Source organism: Labeo rohita, chromosome 17 (assembly GCF_022985175.1).
Source record: "Labeo rohita strain BAU-BD-2019 chromosome 17, IGBB_LRoh.1.0, whole genome shotgun sequence".
In the NCBI taxonomy this organism is placed as follows: Eukaryota; Metazoa; Chordata; class Actinopteri; order Cypriniformes; family Cyprinidae; genus Labeo; species Labeo rohita.
In genome coordinates, this window is record NC_066885.1 from 4,787,340 (window position 1) to 4,807,685 (window position 20,346).

At 31.4% G+C, this 20,346-nt stretch overlaps 1 protein-coding gene across 2 annotated transcripts in view; it reads right to left on the bottom strand.

Annotated features, from left to right (window-relative positions):
* Positions 1–5,564: 5,564 nt before the first annotated feature.
* LOC127179310 (utrophin) overlaps positions 5,565–20,346 on the bottom strand; it is a 32,772-nt gene continuing 17,990 nt past the window's right edge. The window contains exons 11-19 of one of the 2 annotated variants that reach the window (XM_051132643.1): positions 19,687–19,772; positions 19,234–19,391; positions 17,420–17,586; positions 15,847–15,958; positions 13,422–13,558; positions 11,428–11,466; positions 10,300–10,371; positions 8,276–8,401; positions 5,565–6,485 (exon numbers count right to left, since the gene is read on the bottom strand). In XM_051132643.1, coding sequence (XP_050988600.1) covers positions 6,455–6,485; positions 8,276–8,401; positions 10,300–10,371; positions 11,428–11,466; positions 13,422–13,558; positions 15,847–15,958; positions 17,420–17,586; positions 19,234–19,391; positions 19,687–19,772 — 928 coding nt within the window. In that variant the 3' untranslated portion in view covers positions 5,565–6,454. Of the gene's footprint in view, positions 6,486–8,275; positions 8,402–10,299; positions 10,372–11,427; positions 11,467–13,417; positions 13,559–15,846; positions 15,959–17,419; positions 17,587–19,233; positions 19,392–19,686; positions 19,773–20,346 lie in introns of those variants that run through there. The other variant, XM_051132644.1, reaches the window with a different exon arrangement.

The following is a 20,346-nucleotide window of genomic DNA, read 5'->3' on the forward strand; positions in this document are numbered from 1 at the left end:
ATTAAGAATCAAGGGTATGTAAACTTTTGAACAGGGTCATTTCTTATAAACCAAACTATTATTTTCTCTTGTGGATTATATGTAAACATCTTTTCTGTGAAATATCTTATTCAGGTCAGTACTTAAAAAAACTATGCATTTTGCATGATCCCTCTTATTTTGGTAAAATAATTAACATTGTGCAGATCCTGCAAGCTGCATGTAAACTTTTGACTTCAACTGTAGTACTTCATACTGTCACACAAAACACTTCCAGTAGTCATCTTTTGAGAAGTGAATGGATTCATGTGCTGTATTATAATCTTCCTGATGTTGGGTCACTGCACAAAACCTGCAGGACAGGTACAAGATTGCAGTTGTAGCCTGTTTTTTGGTTGCGCACAGTGCATGTGCAGATGTACTTCTCTGTCTCTCAGGGGTTTAACATCAAGCATATGCCATTATAGACGGTTTATCTGTGAGAAACTTAATGTGAGCTTGTGGTTCTCTTCCACTTTGATTTGTTGACAGTTTAAAAGTCAAGTTTACAGTTCCGAAAGAGTTTTACTGTGTCTTTTTGCTAACGTGCTGAGGTGTGGCAATATTTTCATCTTGTTTAGGAAGTAGCTGTGTGATATGTTTTACTGTATGTGCTTCCTGCAATTTTTGAGTTTGACAGACAGTCCTTATTTTTGTGTTGAATGATGATATTAGAGCAATATTCTGAAACAACAGTTTCTGAATAATCTAATTCTAGCATCTTTGAAAACTGAAGTTATAAAATGCTTATTTTAAAGACTTTATCAGAGTTGCTTGATGATTTTTTTCCCCCCAAAGGAACAAAATGCATTTATATATTGCATAAACAGTGTGAGAGCCTTATTTTGTTTTTGAAAAATTGTGGTTTGAATTTATTTAAATATATTTACTCTAGGTTTTCCAATCACATATATATATATATATATATATATCATTGTATGAGGGAACTCAGGTACTTAAAGAAAGGTTAGCTTGGATTATTTACTGTGTGGTTTCCATTTTTTTTAGTAACCCTGACATTTTTGTAATACAGTTTTCATACTTGTGGTTTCATATGACCTCATGCATGTTAGTTCTCAAACCCCTTTTTTCTGTTGTAAATAATCAAAATGTTTAACTAACCTAAACAGTTGTTTCACATCAACAGTTGTATCATCATTTGCATTTTTTAAAAATATTATTTAATAAAGTGTGAGAAATCCAGGTTGCTGCTGTGTCATTTTATCAGGCTTCAGATATGTAGCCAACCGAGTGTCAAAGATTTAAAATAAAGTTGTTAAGCAAAGCTGGCAGAGAAATTAATTTGCCAGTGTGACATCAATCATGTAATGGGTGGATAATGCTTTGCCTCACTAATTACTTAGTAGTTTTTTAAGCATTGAAATATTAAAAGTAATCTAATAAGTAATGGATCCACATTTATCATTAAAGTGCATGAAGTGGCTCTGATTTTACAGATTATACGTGATCCTGGACCACAAAACCAATTTTAAGTAGCACGGGTGTGTTTGTAGCAATAGCCAAAAAAACATTGTATGAGTCAAAATGATCAATTTTTTTTATGCCAGAAATCATTAGGATTTTAAGTAAAGATCATGTTCCACTAAGATATTTTGTAAATTTCCTATCATAAATATATCAAAACTTAATTTTTGATTAGTAATCTGAATTGCTAAGAACTTCATTTGGACAACTTTTTTTTGCACCCTCAGATTCAATATTTTCAAGTAGTTGTATCACAGCCAAATATTTTCCTACATTTTTCCTAACAAACAATGCATGGGTCATTCTATAATTAGGGGTACATTTAGAATTTGACAATGTGAAGAAAAAAGTTTTCCGTTTTCCCAAAAACCCAAACATGACCTTACATAGCTGCTTTAAAACAATATTGCATAAAGTGCTATATAAATAAAGGTGATCTTTAGGAATATGTGCATAAAATACCATCTATGTCTGCTACTGTCCACCATGTTACCTTTACTGGGTAACACAGTTGACAGGTAACTTAGTTGACATTTTTAGTATTTTGGGCCTATACTCAACATGGAAGCCTAGAACTACTGAGCATATGTTATGTTTATAAATATATTTTAATAAACAAAACATAAGTTTTAGTTAAATTGTCTTGTTAAAACTTGCTGCAATAATACGTGTGTAACACGGTTGACAGTTAATCCATTCTTGACACAGGTTTGCTAGTTTAACCAATATTGAGGGAAAGAGGGAGAGAACATAACTTCTAGTTTGTCATCCATGTGCTTCTGAAGGAAATATACTGTGCAAATTATGCGAGAATGGGACAAACCATTCCTTTCTGGGGGGGCGTTACTAGTGAGTAACACTTTTGTTTTTGCCCCCATTTTTCATGAGCTGAACTCAAAGATCTAAGACTTTTTCTATGTACACCAAAGGCCTATTTCTCTCAAATATTGTTTTCAAATTGTCTAAATCTGTGTTAGTGAGCACTTCTCCTTTGCCGAAATAATCCATCCACCTCACAGGTGTGGCATATCAAGATGCTGATTAGACAGCATGATTATTGCACAGGTGTGCCTTAGGCTGGCCACAATAAAAGGCCACTCTAAAATGTGCAGTTTTAAACGCTCACATTCGATGGCGTCTGGCACTTTGGAGAGGTGTTCTATTCAGGGATAAATCTCGGTTTTCACTGTACAGGGCAGATGGCAGACAGCGTGTATGGCGTCGTGTGGGTGAGCGGTTTGCTGATGTCAGCTTTGTGGATCAAGTTGCCCATGGTGGCAGTGGGGTTATGGTATGGGCAGGCGTATGTTATGGACAACAAACACAGGTGCATTTTATTGATGGCATTTTAAATGCACAGAGATACCGTGACGAGATCCTGAGGCCCATTGTTGTGCCACTCTACGACCATCACCTCATGTTGCAGCATGATAATGCACAGCCCCATGTTGCAAGGATCTGTACACAGTTCCTGGAAGCTGAAAACATCCCAGTTCTTGCATGGCCAGCATTTGTGTACAATATTTGAGAGAAATAGGCCTTTTGTGTACATAGAAAAAGTATTAGATCTTTGAGTTCAGCTCATGAAAAATGGGGGCAAAAACAAAAGTGTTGCGTTTACAATTTTGGTCAGTGTAATTGTGTATTAGAAAATTAAGTATTGGGGCTTTATATTGATGAAAATATTTTATAAATATACTTGACGGGCATGAAATGTACACACAATTATAGAATGACCCACATCAATAGAAAGCTTATTTATTCAACTTTCCTGGTTTTGTGGTCCAGGATCACATATTATGCTTGTAAAGTGCTTTACCACCAGGTGGTGCTGCTGTATTCAGAATCAGAACATGCTAATCAAAAACTGGTGGTCTTTTTCTGAGAGGAATTTGCGTTTGTTAATAAAACAATGAATGAATTTGCTCCCAAAGGAAAATATTTAATGTCCATTAAAGTTGAATTTGGCTTTTGAATAGTCTATATGTCATCATTAACAAGGCCACACTTGTATAAAAATACGGCGTATCTTTTTCATTTTAGTATAATTTCGCCTCTGAAACATAAACATGGACGGTGGAAAACCATGATAAATGTTCTGAATGTATCCAGGGCTGAGAGCGTGGACTGTGGTCAGGTGGGCTCATCTGCTTCAGCAACCTTAATGGAAATTGGCTTTTGTGTAGACAGACAAATAATAAACCCAGAACCTTCACCACGTTTCTTTAGCTAAACAAAGAAGCATAGCTTATAGAGCAATAATTTTCTTCAATAAATGATGCATGCCTTTATAATAGCAATCTATAATAGCAAACAGAGACTATGGATATATCTTTAATCCTTAAGGAGGTGTATTTTTGTTTTTTTAACAACAACTCTTATTGTCTGCTCTGCATTATAATTTGCTATTATGTAATACCGTAATTACCAATTACATAATGAATGGAGGGTCCCTTAAACCATTACCCCATTAAACAGGCATTAGAGAAAAGTTTCCATCATCTGCTAAAACAAACGAGAACAGTTAATGTAATCTTTAGATGTGTGGGAGGTTTTAATAGCACCCTGGTTAAAGAAATAATAACTTTTCGGTTTGCAATATTGTGATTGGAAGCTAATTAAAAAAAAATAAAAACAGGAAAACATCAGCACAGCTGAAACAATAATCAGACAAGAGATTAAAAATGGCATCCTGTTCAAGACATCCTTAATTAATCATGCATTATTGATGTTCAGTTGAGTTTGAGACTGATTATAAGTAATCTTTTAATTAAATGATGCCTAAACATGACTTTAAAATTAATTATCAAAATGTGATTGAAAATACAGCAGGAGCGTCTGAGACAAAAATATATATTTATTACAATGCAGCTTTTCCAGTCAAATCCAAAGAAGTTTAATGGTGACACAGAAGCTTTTCACAACAGCAGCAGTACAACTTAACAATATAATTGTAAAGATTTGCTGAGACACCAAACACACAATATAGTGTCATACAGTTGAGGTCAAAAGTTTACATCCCCCTTTCAGAATCTGCAAAATGTTAATTATTTTACCAAAAGAGGGATCACGCAAAATGCATGTTGTTGTTTATTTAGTACCGACCTGAATAAGATATTTCACATGAAAGATGTTTACGTATAGTCCACAAGAGAAAATAATAGTTGAATTTATAAAAATGCCCCTTTTTGAAAGTTTACATACACTTGATTCTTAATACTGTGTTGTTATCTGAATGATCCACAGCTGTTTTTTTGTTTAGTGATAGTTGTTCATGAGTCCCTTGTTTGTCCTGAACAGTTAAACTGCCTGCTGTTCTTCAAAAAAATCCTTCAGGTTCCACAAATTCTTTGGTTTTCCAGCGTTTTTGTGTATTTGAACCCTTTCCAACAATGACTATATGTCAGTGTATGATTTTGACATCCATCCTTTCACACTGAGGACAACTGAGAGACTCCTACGCATCTATTACAGAAGGTTCAAATGCTCACTGATGCTTCTGAAGGAAACATGATGCATTAAGAGCCGGGGGGGTGAAAACTTTTGAACAGAATGGAGATGTGCACATTTTTCTTATTTTTCCCAGATATATTTTTTTCATTTAGTACTGCCCTTCAGAAGCTACAGAAGATAATTACACGTTTCCCAGAAGAGAAAATAAGTTAAATTTACCCATCTTCAAAATTCAAAAAGTTTTTACCCCCCAGCTCTTAATAAATGTTTTGTCCTTCTGGAGCATCAGTGAGTGTTTGAACCTTCTGTAATAGTTGCATATGAGTCCCTCAGGTGTCCTCAGTGTGAAAAGATGGATCTCAAAATCATAGTTGGAAAGGGTTCAAATACACACAAATGCTGAAAAACCAAAGAATTGTGGGACCTGGTGGATTTAGGTAACAACACAGTATTAAGAAACAAGTGTATGTAAACTTTTGAACAATGTCATTTTTATAAATTACACTATTATTTTCTCTTGTGAACTACATGTAAATGTCTTTTATGTGAAATATCTTATTCAGGTCTGTACTAAATAAACAATAACATGCATTTTGTATAATCTCTAACATTTTGCAGATTCTCTAAGGGGGATGTAAACTTTTGACCTCAACTGTATGTAAGATGCACACAGCAAACAAATGTATAAAACATATTTTTGGAATAAAAATGGAGGAAACATCTGTTTGGATGTCCTACATCAATGAAATCGGAGAAGAAACACTCCACATCCGTGATTCTTTTTTAAACTCTTGTTGCATTTGCACCTATACATGGACAACAGTGTTTAAAATTAAAACTGGATTTGTTTCTTACAAACACGCAGAAAGATGTTAACTGATGGACTGGAGTGGTGTTGATTACTTATGGATTATTGTGATGTTTTTGTCAGCTGTTTGGACTCTCATTCTGACGGCACCCATTCACTGCAGAGGATCCGATTGTGAGTGAGTGATGTAATGCTACGTTTCTCCAAATCTGATGAAGAAACATATTCATCCACGTCTTGGATGGCCTGAGGGTGAGTACATTTTCAGCAAATTTTCATTTTGGGTGCACTTTTCCTTTAAAGCAGCCTTTATTCTGCATTGCAGAACTGATTGTCATGGTGAGAGAATGTGTACATTTTTATCAGTGGCATTAAAGCATGACAGCAGTCTCTCTGGGAGGAAGTCGCGTGGGGTGTGAACGGCGAGCGATCTGTCTGTACGGTCATCCTCTAGCGAACAGCTCACGGGTAAACAAACACATCTGCGCTACGGTTGACACTGGCTCTTATCAGTGTGAGGAGTGGAAGACGGCGATGATGAAAGTCCTGTCACACTAAAACTGCATCAGTCATCTCGGTGTGGGGTGTGAGATGCTGTTACATGGGTGATGCAAGATGAAATCTTATGCAAAGAACTCAAACTTCAGATCCCAGGCCTCGCCTCCACTATCGCATCTTGATTGAAGACTCTCATGTGAAGTCACCAAAAACATCCTCAGATCTAACCGAAAGAGCAGAGATTATGAAAGGTTGTTTCTGCCACAGGACTAAAATTAAAAATGGTAGTTTTGACTTTTTTTTTCTCAGAACTGCAAAGAAAAGTCCAGATTATGAGGTACACTACTAGTCAAAAGTTTTTGAACATTAAGATTTTTAATCTTTTTAAAGAAGTCTCTTCTGCTCACCAAGCCTGCATTTATTTAATTCAAAGTACAGCAAAAACAGTAAAATTTTGAAATATTTTTACTATTTAAAATAACTGTTTTCTATTTGAATATATTTCAAAATGTAATTTATTCCTGTGATCAAAGCTACATTTTCAGCATCATTACTCCAGTCTTCAGTGTCAAATGATCCTTTAGAAATCATTCTAATATGCTGATTTGCTGTTCAAGAAACGTTTATTTTTATTTTTATTATTTTTATTATTATTATTATCATTATTATTATTATTATTATTATTATTATTATGTTAAAGACAGCTGAGTAGAATTTCTTTTTAAGGTTTCTTTGATGAACAGAAAGAATTTATCTGAAATAGAGAAATTGTAGAAATTAATACTTTTATTCAGCAAAGATGCTTCAAATTGATCAAAAGTGATGATAAAGACATTTATGATGTTACACAAGATTTCTATTTCAGATTAATGCTGCTCTTCTGAACTTTCTATTCATCAAAGAAACCTAAAAAAAATGTGTTTTCAACATAATAACAATAAATGTTTTTTTTTATTTTTTTGAGCAAATCAGAATATTACAATGATTTCTAAAGAATCATGTGACTGGAGTAATGATGCTAAAAATTCAGCTTTGAAATCACAGGAATAAATTACATTTTAAAATGTATTCAAATAGAAAACAGTTATTTTAAATAATAAAAATATTTCAAAATCTAACTGTTTTTGCTGTACTCTGGATCAAATAAATGCAGGCTTAGTGAGCAAAAGAGACTTTCTTTAAAAAAAAAACAAAACAAAAAACCTTAAAAATCTTACTGTTCAAACACTTTTGACACTCAGTTGTCAGGAAAAAAGTTGTTGTCATTATTAATTATTATTATTATTATTTATTTATTTATTTATTTATTTTAACTTTTTTTTTATTCATTGGCGGAAACAAAAAATTCAATGATGAGATGTAAATTCAGAATTGTGATATGTAAACTTGGAATTCCAAAAAAAAAAAGTCAGAATTTTAAGTTTAGAAAGAAAGTCCAAATCATGAAATAAAAAGTAATAAAATGTTTAATAGTTTTTTGTAATAGTTTTATTTATTATTATTTTGTGGTGCTAACTGGCTTTCATAGCAGATACCAGATTAAATAAAAAAAAAATTGAAAACTTGAACTGTAGAATTTGTATTATCTGCCCATAAAACAACTTATTATGGTCTATAAGTGCATAAATGCTGTATGAAATTGTATGAAATATTTCTTTGCATGCAAACATTTGACATAGGCTGTGTCTACAAGCACCACAGATACTCTCCTATAGCCTCATGGAGTAATAAAGTGTCCACTGGATGTGCAATATTCAGAATTACTTTGGAAATAGTAGGTCATCTGGGTACTTTTGCCTACAGTTTCCTGAATACTGTGAATTTGGACATAATACTCTCACACTATCATAATTTTCTCATACTATCTTTTGCCTACTATGTAGTAGGAAAGTATGTGATTTTGGATAGAGCCATACAGTAGTAGGCTATATGAAGTTGTTTTGCTAGCATTCATAAGAAATCAGAAACACATGAGTGGCTCTCAGCGTGTATCAGGTGACATGATGCAGGTACCTGTCCTCCTCCAGACTGTGAGAGCGTTCCAGCTCATTCATCATCATCACCTCAGTGTCGGATGAGCTCTGATGTGCACATGTAGCTGCTCTCTCATCAATCTGAGTGTGGACGTCGTCTGCACCCCTGCAAAGATGACAATAAAGACAGACGTCATTTTGCATAATCCTACATAATATAGCATTGCACGTCTAATTAATTAGCAGTGATCTCAAAGGCAAGCATCAACATTGTTAACCTTTTAGCACCTTTAGCCTAATTGTATAATAGTTGCATTCAATTCTATGCTCAGATTTAGAAAATAAGACATTTTTAGATATGACTTGAGTGTAAATAGGTTTAACCCATTCTTCTGTAGTTTAAGTGTAATTTTAGAATTTAAATGTTCAGAAACATATTTCATTTATTTCAAATTTTTTACAATTATTTAAAAAAGACTTGCATGGTGGCTAATCATTGGATTCAAAAAACATTTATGTATAATAAGGTGATCAAATAATTGCCGAAACTGTAAATAAGTCATAAAATACATAGCCGGGTTAACTAAAACTCATACAATAAAAAATTTTACTTGGGAAAAAAAAAATTAGGAAAAAAATTAGGAAAAAATTTATATTATTATATTATATTTATATTTATTATTATATTATATTAATATATATATATAAAACAATAAATATTTCTCGTTTTCATTTGGTTTAACCTGATGCACTAATATAACAAACTAAAACTTTAACAAAAATGACAAAAAAATACACATTTAAAAGAGAAATAAAGAAAAAAGAAGTACTTAATAATATATCTTAATAATATATCTAATATAATACCAATTCACAAATATTATTTAAAATTTATATATAGTATACAGTATTATTTTCCTGTTAATATTAAGTACCAGTCAAAAGTAAAGAAGCCTCTTCTCCTCACCAAGCCTGCATTTATCTGATCCAAAGTAGAGCAAAAACAGAAAATTTAATAAAAAAAATAACTTTATTTTAATATATTTTAAAATGTAATTTATTATATGTGATTTCTAAGCTGAATTTTCAGCATCATTACTTTAGTCACATGATCCTTCAAAAATCATCCTAATATTCTGATTTCATAAACATTTATTATTTTTATGTTGAAAACAGCTGAGCAGAATTTTTTTCAGGTTTCTTTGATGAATAGAAAGTTCAGAAGAACAGCACTTATCTAAAACAGAAATCTTTTGTAACTTTATAAATGTCTTTATCATCACTTTTGATCAATTTAAAGCATCCTTGCTAAATGAAAGTAATAATTTCTTTAATTTCTTTCCAAAAAAATGTAAAATTATACTCCAAGCTTTTGAATGGTATAGTGTATAATGTTACAAAAGCTTGTTATTTCAGATAAATGCTGATCTTTGAATTTTTCTATTCATCAAAGAATCCTGAAAAAAATGTACTCAACTGTTAAAATATTGATAATAATAATAATGTTTTTCGAACAGCAAATCAGCACATTAGAATGATTTCTGAAGGATCATGTGACACTGATGACTGCAGTAATTATGCTGAAAATTCAGGTTTTATCACAGGAATAAATTACATTTGAAAATATTTTCAAATTGAAAATGATTATTTTAAGTAGCAAAAACATTTCAAAATTTTACTGCTTATTCAGTACTTTGGATCAAATAAATGCAGGCTTGGTGAGCACAAAAGTCTTCTTTAAAAAACAATAAAAATTTTACTGTTCAAAAACTTTTGACTGGTAGCGTATATATAATTAAATTAACACTGCTCCACAAATCTATGCCAATGCTTATAAAAATAAGCATAAAATCATAATTATTTTCAGAATGCTATTATTAAATATTAGCATACTGCCTTTATGTGTCTGTACTGAATCAGTCCAGATGCATGATTTATTTGTGCTGGTCACTGTGAGGTCAAATATTAAATGCTCACTCATCAGTCTGTTACTTCAGGTGTCACAGTGACTGACAGAATGACAAACTGCTGCGCACATGAACCGAACGATCCGCTGTAACTCACATTTTTCCTGTTGACAGGTGAGATTCTGCTACAGGTAAGATGGCACTGGATTCTCTGTTGTTCTGCGTCGTCCTGAAAGTGAAAAATGTGAAATTCGTGATGCATGTATCCAGCTGTAAAATGTGTAAATGTCTGATCCATTTACTTGGTTCCCCTGCAGCTGTCAAAGTGAAGTATTCAATTCAGCAAAACAGCTTGTTAAGGAAGTAGGCAAAACAATTCAGCTTAAAACAAAACGTACTTCTAATAGGGTGAGAGAAAGAAATGCTTTATTGTAAAAATCCTGCTCATTAGTGGATGCAATGGAAACCTTTTCAGTGTTGCCAATTAAGAAAACCTTTCCTGTTGTATGAGTAGACCGTTTCAGTATTTTTGTGGACACAGTGTCATAACACTAGTTATAATATCAAACCAAGTGGCATTTATTTAAAAGAAGTTTGGTTTTTAAGCTTGAAACTTAAAAGGAGAACTGACAATAGCTAGGAAGAAAATTAGTTCTTATTTGGAATTGTGGTCACCTTTTATTAATTATTTTGGATTGGAGGAGTGATTTTCATGTATCATTATTATTTATTTATTTATTTTACTTTTTTTCTCCTTTTTGTGTGTGTGAAGATGATACTGTTGTGTTTTTTTATTTTATTTTAGAAAAATAGTTTGAAGGTAGAATTTAATATCCTTAAATTTATGTAATTTTTGAATTATTAATAATGTGGATAGCGAAACTGGCATTTATGTGTTTGTACGTTATTGTATGTTTTTTGTTTTGAAATGTGTGCAGTGTTTAAATGTATTTGAATAAATGTAAAAAAAAAAAGGAGAACTGACAATATGCACTCACTATAAATCACTGTAACAAAACGGAAAATAAATAAATAAATAAATAACGGTTCTGAGAAAAAGCTTTTAAACATTTTAGCAACATTATTGCAGCATTTGAGAAAAGCTGCTAATTGGTTTGGTATTTTGTATGCAATACAACACCAATTTAATTGTGGCCACTGCATATTAAGAGCGAATACACAGCTTGAATTCCCTGAGGTTGCTTAATGGTTTTGAAGTGGATGAAGGGACAACTAGAGATTCGAACTAAATCAGAAAACAAGAGGAGAGACTGCAGATACTCACTCATACTCCTCTGGACACATGCTTACAAATGCAACGGGGCTGCAAAACATAGAGAAAGCACAGTGAGAAAATAACAGAGCTGTCAACATGAGGACCTGATGAGAGCTGAACCCACATGGGCTTTGCTTGTTTTCGTAAACTTTTAAAACTCTCTTAAAACACTTTTCACACTTACACTACTTCATTTTGTCTACTAAAAGCTCTAAAAGTGTATATGCATCATAAGAACTCGGAGCAAAAAAGCTTTTCCCCCAGTCAATTATGAATAATTGTAATTTGCAACACATCTCAAATCACTGTTTGTTATGTGGATGAAATGATATTTTTAGACAATTACTGAATAAATAATTTTAGCATAAAAACCTTAATGCTTCTGTTCACAGGCAATATTTGCATTCATTTTTCTTCACACAACATACAGTAACATCTCATATTTCATCTCAGGCTCTTAAGTGTCACTGTTGTCTCGTTACTAGCTTTTACTATACAAGTACACTAATCTTTGAACTTTAGTATTGCCAGAATTGTTGACTGTGGTGGAAATGACACTATAATTGAGGGATAGTCGTAATTTGTGCAAAATAAAATAATAAAATTAAAATTATATATAAAATAAAATAAATGTTGATTGTGATAAAAATTTATATTTAAAAATATGGCATTTATTTATTTATAATGATATTTATATTATAAAATTTAATAAAACATAAAATATATAGCTATATTAAATTATGTAATATTTTGAATTTTTTTTTAATTAATAGAAAAAAATAAAAGATTTTCCAAATTGTTTAGAATGGTGCAACATCTGCTATATTTCCTCACTAATTAACTAATGCTATTTAATTAATTCTGTCAGTGAAGTGAAGTGAATGAAGTGGAAATGACACCATAACAGAGGGATAGTTGCAGTTGTGCAAAATAAAATAATAATAATTTTAAAAAATGATAATAATAAAAATGATTGATTGTGGTGGAAATGGCACTATAACTAAGGGATAGTTGTAATTTGTGCAAAACATTAAATTAAATTAAATTAAATTAAAGGCTGATTGAAATGGAAATGACACCATAACCAAGGGATAGGCGTAATTTGTGCAAAATAATGAATTAAATTAAATTAAATTAAATTTTGCTGATTCCAGTGGAAATGGCACCATAACTGAGGCACAGTCTTAATCTGTGCAAAATAAAATTAAAAAAAAAAATAAAAAAAATATTACTTTAAGATAATTTCACCCTGTTTCGATCATTGTTAAAAATGTCATATTTTTTCATATATATATAATGGATGTTCAGGAAGTTTAACATTAAACATCTGGGTCTGGGACAATACATATATTGCGAAACATAATCTAAAAAGTAGCAAAAATAAATTAAAGCAAAAAAGAGTTCTAATTAGCATGTTTAATTTTAATTGTAAAAGGACAAAAGCAGCTGTTGTTGACAAAACACCCATATGCAGTCACTCATACAATGAATCAGGACATGTAATAATAACACTCAAAACAAAACTACTACTTTTGCCTGTGCTTTGAAACCTCAACAGCCAGTGAGAACAGCTGGTTTATTTCAATATTAAAGGCTGCCGTGAACATGATAAATGTCCTGTGTCTTCATTTCCCCCTCGATCTCACTAAACAGACACCTGATTGCTTTTGCAATTAATTTCACATCCACGAGAGGAAAGCAGCATTCGCGTGTTGATGTTAAAGCGGCAGTTTTGGAATTACATGAATGAACGGCCTCTTATTTGTTCCAGCATTCGAATGACACATGAATAGACCTTTAGTAATTCATGAACTCAGCAAAGCAGGAGCAGAGAGGCATGTTTCCCACGAGGCTGAGCGATAACAGAAAGTCATTGCTGCAATAAACAAAGGTATGTGAATCTAAGAAGTATAATACTGTTTATTCTCGCACTTTCTAGTCAAGAATTAGAGAGATCTCATCCGGAAAGATGCATCTTGAATATTTCCAGCAGGAATACTCACGTCTCTAAATGCTCTTCCTCCAGGATGGTCTGGACGGGCAGGTAGCCGAGCCGAGGGTGTTTGGTGAAGTACTTCTTTGAGCGAAACTTGTTTTTCAGCACCTTGGTGAAGTCACGCACATCTTCTCCTGAGGTTGTCTGTAACAGAGAGGCTGTAGGGAAATGTTCTGTTGTGCATGAAGAATTACAGTGGCAGGGACTGGAGTGTTAAGGCTTAGAAAAAAACAGGGAAAAAAATCTAACAAAATATTACTGCACCTACACAAACACAGTACAGTGGACATATACAATATATAATATTCTTTCTATTAAAAAATATTGATTTTATTTATTTATAATGATATTTATATAAAAATTAATAAAACACCAAATATATTAAATTATGTAATATTTAAAAAAAAATTAAAAAATAATAGAAAAAATAAAAGATTTTCCTAATTATTTAGAATGGTGCAACACCTGCTATATTTCCTCACTAATTAATGCACCTACACACACAATAAAGTAGACATATAAAATATATTATTTATTTATAATGATTTTTATATTATAAATTTGAATAAAACATAAAATATATAGCTATATTAAATTCTGTAATATTTTGAAATTTTTAAAAATTAATATAAAAAAAAAAAAGATTTTCCAAATTATTTAGAATGGTGCAACACCTGATATATTTCCTGACTAATTCATGCACCTACACACACACAAACACAATAAAGTAGACATATAAAATATATAATATTCTTTCTATTAAAAATATATTATTTATTTATATTTTTTAATTAATGATTTTTATATTATAAATTTGAATACCAAAGAAAAACTGCAGTACTTTACCGCTATAGGACAGGAAGAGTTAAATAAATTCATCACTGTGTCTAAACCAACAACATGCCTATTAGATCCCGTACCCACTAAATTGCTAAAAGAATTGTTACCTGTGCCAGAAGAACCGCTTCTCAATATTATCAACTCATCGTTATCGTTAGGTCACGTCCCTAAACCATTCAAGCTGGCGGTTATTAAGCCTCTTATTAAGAAACCACAACCAGACCGTAGTGAACTGGCAAATTACAGACCCATTTCTAATCTTCCATTTACATTTACATTTATTCATTTAGCAGACGCTTTTATCCAAAGCGACTTACAGGTGGGATTTATGTCTAAATTTTAGATTTTATGTCTAAAATTGTAGAGAAAGTTGTATCTGCTCAACTGTGCTCATTCTTGCAAAAAAATGATATCTATGAAGAATTTCAGTCAGGTTTTAGGCCCCATCACAGCACAGAAACTGCACTTGTTAAAATCACTAATGACTTGCTTCTTGCATCAGACCAAGGCTGCATCTCATTGCTAGTTTTACTTGATCTTAGTGCTGCGTTCGACACTACAGATCATGACATACTAATAGATACATCAAGCTACTACTACATATATTGTAAAAATGTCAATTTGGTGTAAAGTTGCTTTGCAACGATATGTATCGTGAAAAGCGCTATACAAATAAATTTGAATTGAATTGAATAAAACATAAAATATATAGCTATATTAAATTCTGTAATATTTTGACATTTTTAAAAATTAATAGAAAAAAATTATTTCCAAATTATTTAGAATGGTGCAACACCTGCTATATTTCCTCACTAATTAATGCACCTACACACACACACACAATAAAATAGACATAAAATATATAATATTCTTTCTATTAAAAAACTACAGAATTGATTTATTTATAATGACATTTCTATTATAAAAATTAATAAAACATAAAATATATAGCTATATTAAATTACATATTTTGAAATGTAAAAAAAAATAATAGAAAAAATTATTTAGAATGATGCAAAACCTGCTATATTTCCTCACTAATTAATGCACCTACACAAACACACTAAAGTAGACATATAGGATATATAATATTTTTTCTGTTAAAAATATATTATTTATTTATTTATTTATTTATTTATAATAATTTTTATATTATAAATTTGAATAAAACATCAAATATATAGCTATATGAAATTATATAATATTTAGAACTTTTAAAAAATTAATAGAAAAACAAAAAAAGATTTTCCAAATTATTTAGAATGATGCAACACCTGCTATATTTCCTCACTAATTAATGCACCTACACAAACACAATAAAGTAGACATATAAGATATATAATATACTTTCTATTAAAAAGTTACATCATTTATTTATAATGATATTTATATTATAAAATTCAATAAAATATAAACTGTATAGCTATATTAAATTATATACAATTTAGAAAATGTAAAAAAAAAAAAAAAAGAAAGAAAAGATTTTCCAAATTATTTAGAATGCCGCAACACCTGCACTACTTCCTCACAAATTTTTGAACCATTTGCCACAATGAACCATCTCAAAACACAAGCGTCTTCCAGATGCTCACAGGGGTGCAGTATTCCACCATCGGATAGCTGAGGTGCTGGTCCTTGGAAATCCTTCCAGAGAAAAAGCACGTCTGACACACATTGTAGTTAAAGTGCTTCAGACTTCGATACCTAAAGGATAACAGATATTTAACACTTTTGCAATACTGACACTGTCTGTGAACTAAACTGAATCAACTGAACTACCTTAGCTGAATGTTGACATTATTGTATTCCACAGAGCTGCTTATAACTTACACTGAATTTATAATAATAATAATAATATATAATTTATAATAATATAATAATTTAAGAATTTTGCTTGTTTATTACTGTGAAGCTTCTCTGAAATAATCTGCACTGTATGTTAGATAAGATATGCTTGACATCTCAATTAATGGGGAAAATTGCAACCTTGTTGCCCATTCTGGCATGTTGTTGTTTAAATAATAATAATAATAATAATAATAATAATAATAATAATAAAGTAAAAATAATCAAAAGGTGTAACCTTGTTTTTATTATTGTTTATTAAATATGTCTTTATTACTATGATATTACTATTATTTTAATAGCATATTTTGTTGTAGAATTTTATATTTCAACAGTTTATATATTTATCTGTAATGTTTATTATTATTATATTATTAAATAATAAATGTTATATATATATATATATATATATATATTATTGAATGTATTGTTATTTATTTTAATAGTATATTTTATTATTACACTTTTCATATATTAAATTCTAATGTTAATTGTTAAAAAATGGTGTAATCACAAATAACTGGGTTTTAAAATTATGTTTAGACACATTTCACTATGTGTATAATAGTAATAATAATAATAATAATAATAATGAAGTAAAAATGATAAAAACTGTGACCTTGTTATTAATACTAATGTTTTTATTACTGATATTATTATTATTATTAATAATAATAATAAATGTATTGTTATTTATTATTTTATGTATTTTAATAGTATATTTTGTTATAGAATTTTATATATAAACACTTTTGATATATTTCATTTTAATGGTTATTGCTAAAAAAAATAATGTACTCACAAATATCTGGATTCTAAAATTATGTTTAGACACATTCCAGTACGCGTATAGTAATAATAATAATATTAATAATAATTAATAATATTAATGAAGTAAAATGTTTTATTAATAATGTCTTCATAATATATATTATTATCCAATGTATTGTTATTTATTATTTTATTTTAATAGTATATTTTGTTACAGAATTGTATACTTCAACACTGTTTTATCATTTTTATTAAAAATAATATCTTTATTACTATAGAATAATTACTATTAATAAATGTATTGTTGTTTATTACTTTAATAGTATATTTTAGTGTAGAATTTATTAATAATAATAATAAAAGCTAGTAATAGCTAAAAATACTATTTTGTTTGACCTCCTGAGGTTGACGAACAACACTGTCTGAAGGTTATGCACCTCCTTTGCTAAAGAAAATTACATTTTAAGAGTTTCTATCTTTATTTTCTCCATGACAATGTCATAACCGTCCACCCTAAAACAAATTTCACTACAATTAACTTTGTTTTACCTGAAGCCCACCATGGGACACTCCTTACAGATGTTGCATTTGGCCTGATGTTTGGCGGTTTCTGCGGCGGCGACTCTATGAAGCACAGGCAGCCAGACCATGGACTGCGGCTCCAGATGCATCCAGTCCACAAACTGCTGCAGCTCAATGACGTCATCACGGCCCACCTGAAACCCCGACAGACGACAGACGAACCCCTCATTCATAACCGCAGTGCGCTGCACGACACACTATAATGGAGCTGTCTGAGTCTAAAAGCACTCGGATGGTCTATTTATCATTTCGGAAGCGTATTCAACTACAACCCAAAAACTATAATATCCCATCACAACCTTATTAGCTGGAGGGCGAGGGATCCATTAGTAATTTTGAAGTGAAGCAAATGGCCCCAATTGTGGTCATTTGTGTCTCCCTCCTGACATTAAAACTGCTACTACTGTTATGAATCAATTACAGCAGGCCAGTTAAGGCAGGACTATCAAGAGTCTTTCATTACATGCAACATTAAATGAAAAGAGCTCCACTGTGACCCAAGTAAAACAGCGAAGCAGGCTCCGTCCAGGGCGGCTTTCAGGAGAGCTGAACGGATTTATAAATACTCCATTATACCGGCGGATGTGGTTCATTCACATCGTAAAGCACTCCATCATGTGATATTATAGGAACGCGTGCGCACAAATCAAGTGGATTTCATTTGAATTTCTCTCGCTAGCTCGTGCGTCAGCTGTCGGATCGAGCGCTAAGCGTCTGAAAGTGGCGATGTAAATCCCCTGGCAGGCCTGCCACTCTTATAACTGAGCTCATCATTTATTTATATGTCAAAACTCACTGATGTGTAATGATGAGCCCCTATCCCCAAATAAACAAGTCTGAGCATCCGTTCAGCAGCTCCCTTTAGGAATATATAATGTCTCACACACCTAAATTATGTATCATAGAGTCTTGTTCATTGATTTGCATGTCAGAATTTTTGTTAAACACTGTCATTTTGTAACATACGCGTATGTTTTTTCACTTACTCAGTAAATAAAGTAGGGATTTTGTTGTGGTCATATAATAAGGTCCAACGAAAAAATAAAAACTTGCACATCATCCAGATCAACAACTGATTGCTCAGATGTGTACTAAAAATATGTTGGTGTAGATTATTTGGTCTTGAAAAAATCTGATGAGAAATTTGAGTTTGAGAAGTTCGTATTGAGATCTCTAATTTTTCAAGTGAAAAAACACCAAAAAGTTTAAAGTTGCTAAAAAATGTTGACATTTCAAATGTGAGATTGACAGACTTGTTCTCAGCAAGCTTATTAACTAAAACTAAAATTATTGAAACATTTTGTTAATTTAAATAAAGCTAAAATAAAATAAAATTAAGTTAAATACTAATATTAGACAACAAAAAAGGTTAAATAAAAAAAAAATTGCTATTAAATATAACAGAATTGAATAAAACATAAATCAGCTAAATAGCTATATAGCTAATTCAAAATATTAATAAAACGATATAAATAATACTAAATTTTCATCACAATGCCAAAATTAAAGTTGAAGCATTAAAATGACTAGCTAAAATTAAATAAAACTTAAAACAAAACTAAAATGAACAAAACAAAAAATACTAAAATACTAAAAAAATTAAAATGATAACTGCAAACATCAACATAAAAGCTAATTAAAAATATGAATAAAACGATGATAGTATATAAATAATGTTGAAATAACACTAGCTCTCAGGATACTCATAGGTCTGACACAAAGATATAAAGAGAGATATCTCATTATCTCATTTTTTTACCCTACAGACTGTGCTAACTCACAAATTGAAAGCAGCTACGGACACTGGGCTCCATGTTACTCCCTCCAAACGCTGCGGCCTCCCCGAGCTGGTGTGGGATTTGGATGCTGCTGTGTAGCAGTAACGCCAGCTGCCTCTGGTTACAGACGCCCGCCGCACCGGCCACCTGAGCGAACAGATCTGTGGAGGACAGCTGGAATAAAACTCAAAGAACATCACATGATGAGACCAGGAGGGTGAGTGGCTAAGATGTTAGACTTAAGATCCAATTTATAAATGTCCTTGTAAGGGCCACAGCAAGGACAGCGTTGCATTCAATTCCCAGTCAGTGAAATCAAAGTTTGCAGTGAAATTGTGCACAGACATCAAAGCGAAAGAAAGAAGACAGGATTTCACAACATAACTTAATTCTTTTATAATTTGAGAGCAGGATAGAATACTTTATGCCACATATGTTCAATGTCAAAATACTTGCATTTGTACTTGTCCTTTAGAGGTCCTTTCGAAAGAGAAAACAAGCCAATCTTCATGGACAACACTTGAACTTTCCCACTTCTGTCGCTAATAAAAAAAAAAGACAGCAAGAGACTTATTCAATCTCAACAGGGTTTTTTTTCCCCAGTGTTTTTGATATTAAAATACTTTCCTATCCCAGATACTTTGCTATTTGCCTTTAAAAATTGTTGTGCAAACAAAACAGGGATGTTGCAGCAACAACACTGAATTTTGGCTCAGCCTTCTGGCCACGCTTATATTGATGCAACGCAGGAATTACGTATTATATTTTAAATGCATACTATCTTGGGAAATAACACTGGTTATGTCTTTACTAAACAGTTTAGTGCCAGCTTGTCCTCTTGGCAAAAACAGAAACATTGCTTTAGGACTGCAAAAAAAGAAATTAACAAAGCATTACATCAAATATGTATGAGAACAACCATTACAGAGGAGATTGTCCTCTGTTAAAAGTACTGGACAATTTATTCAGATTTAATATTTTATAAATGTCATTGCATTGTTATGCAAAAAATATTCAACCAGAACTATGGACAAAACTCTGACAAAAACTGTCTACTTTTTCACCTATTTTTAAAGTATATCTATTGTTTCATCATTTTAAACTAAATACTAAAAC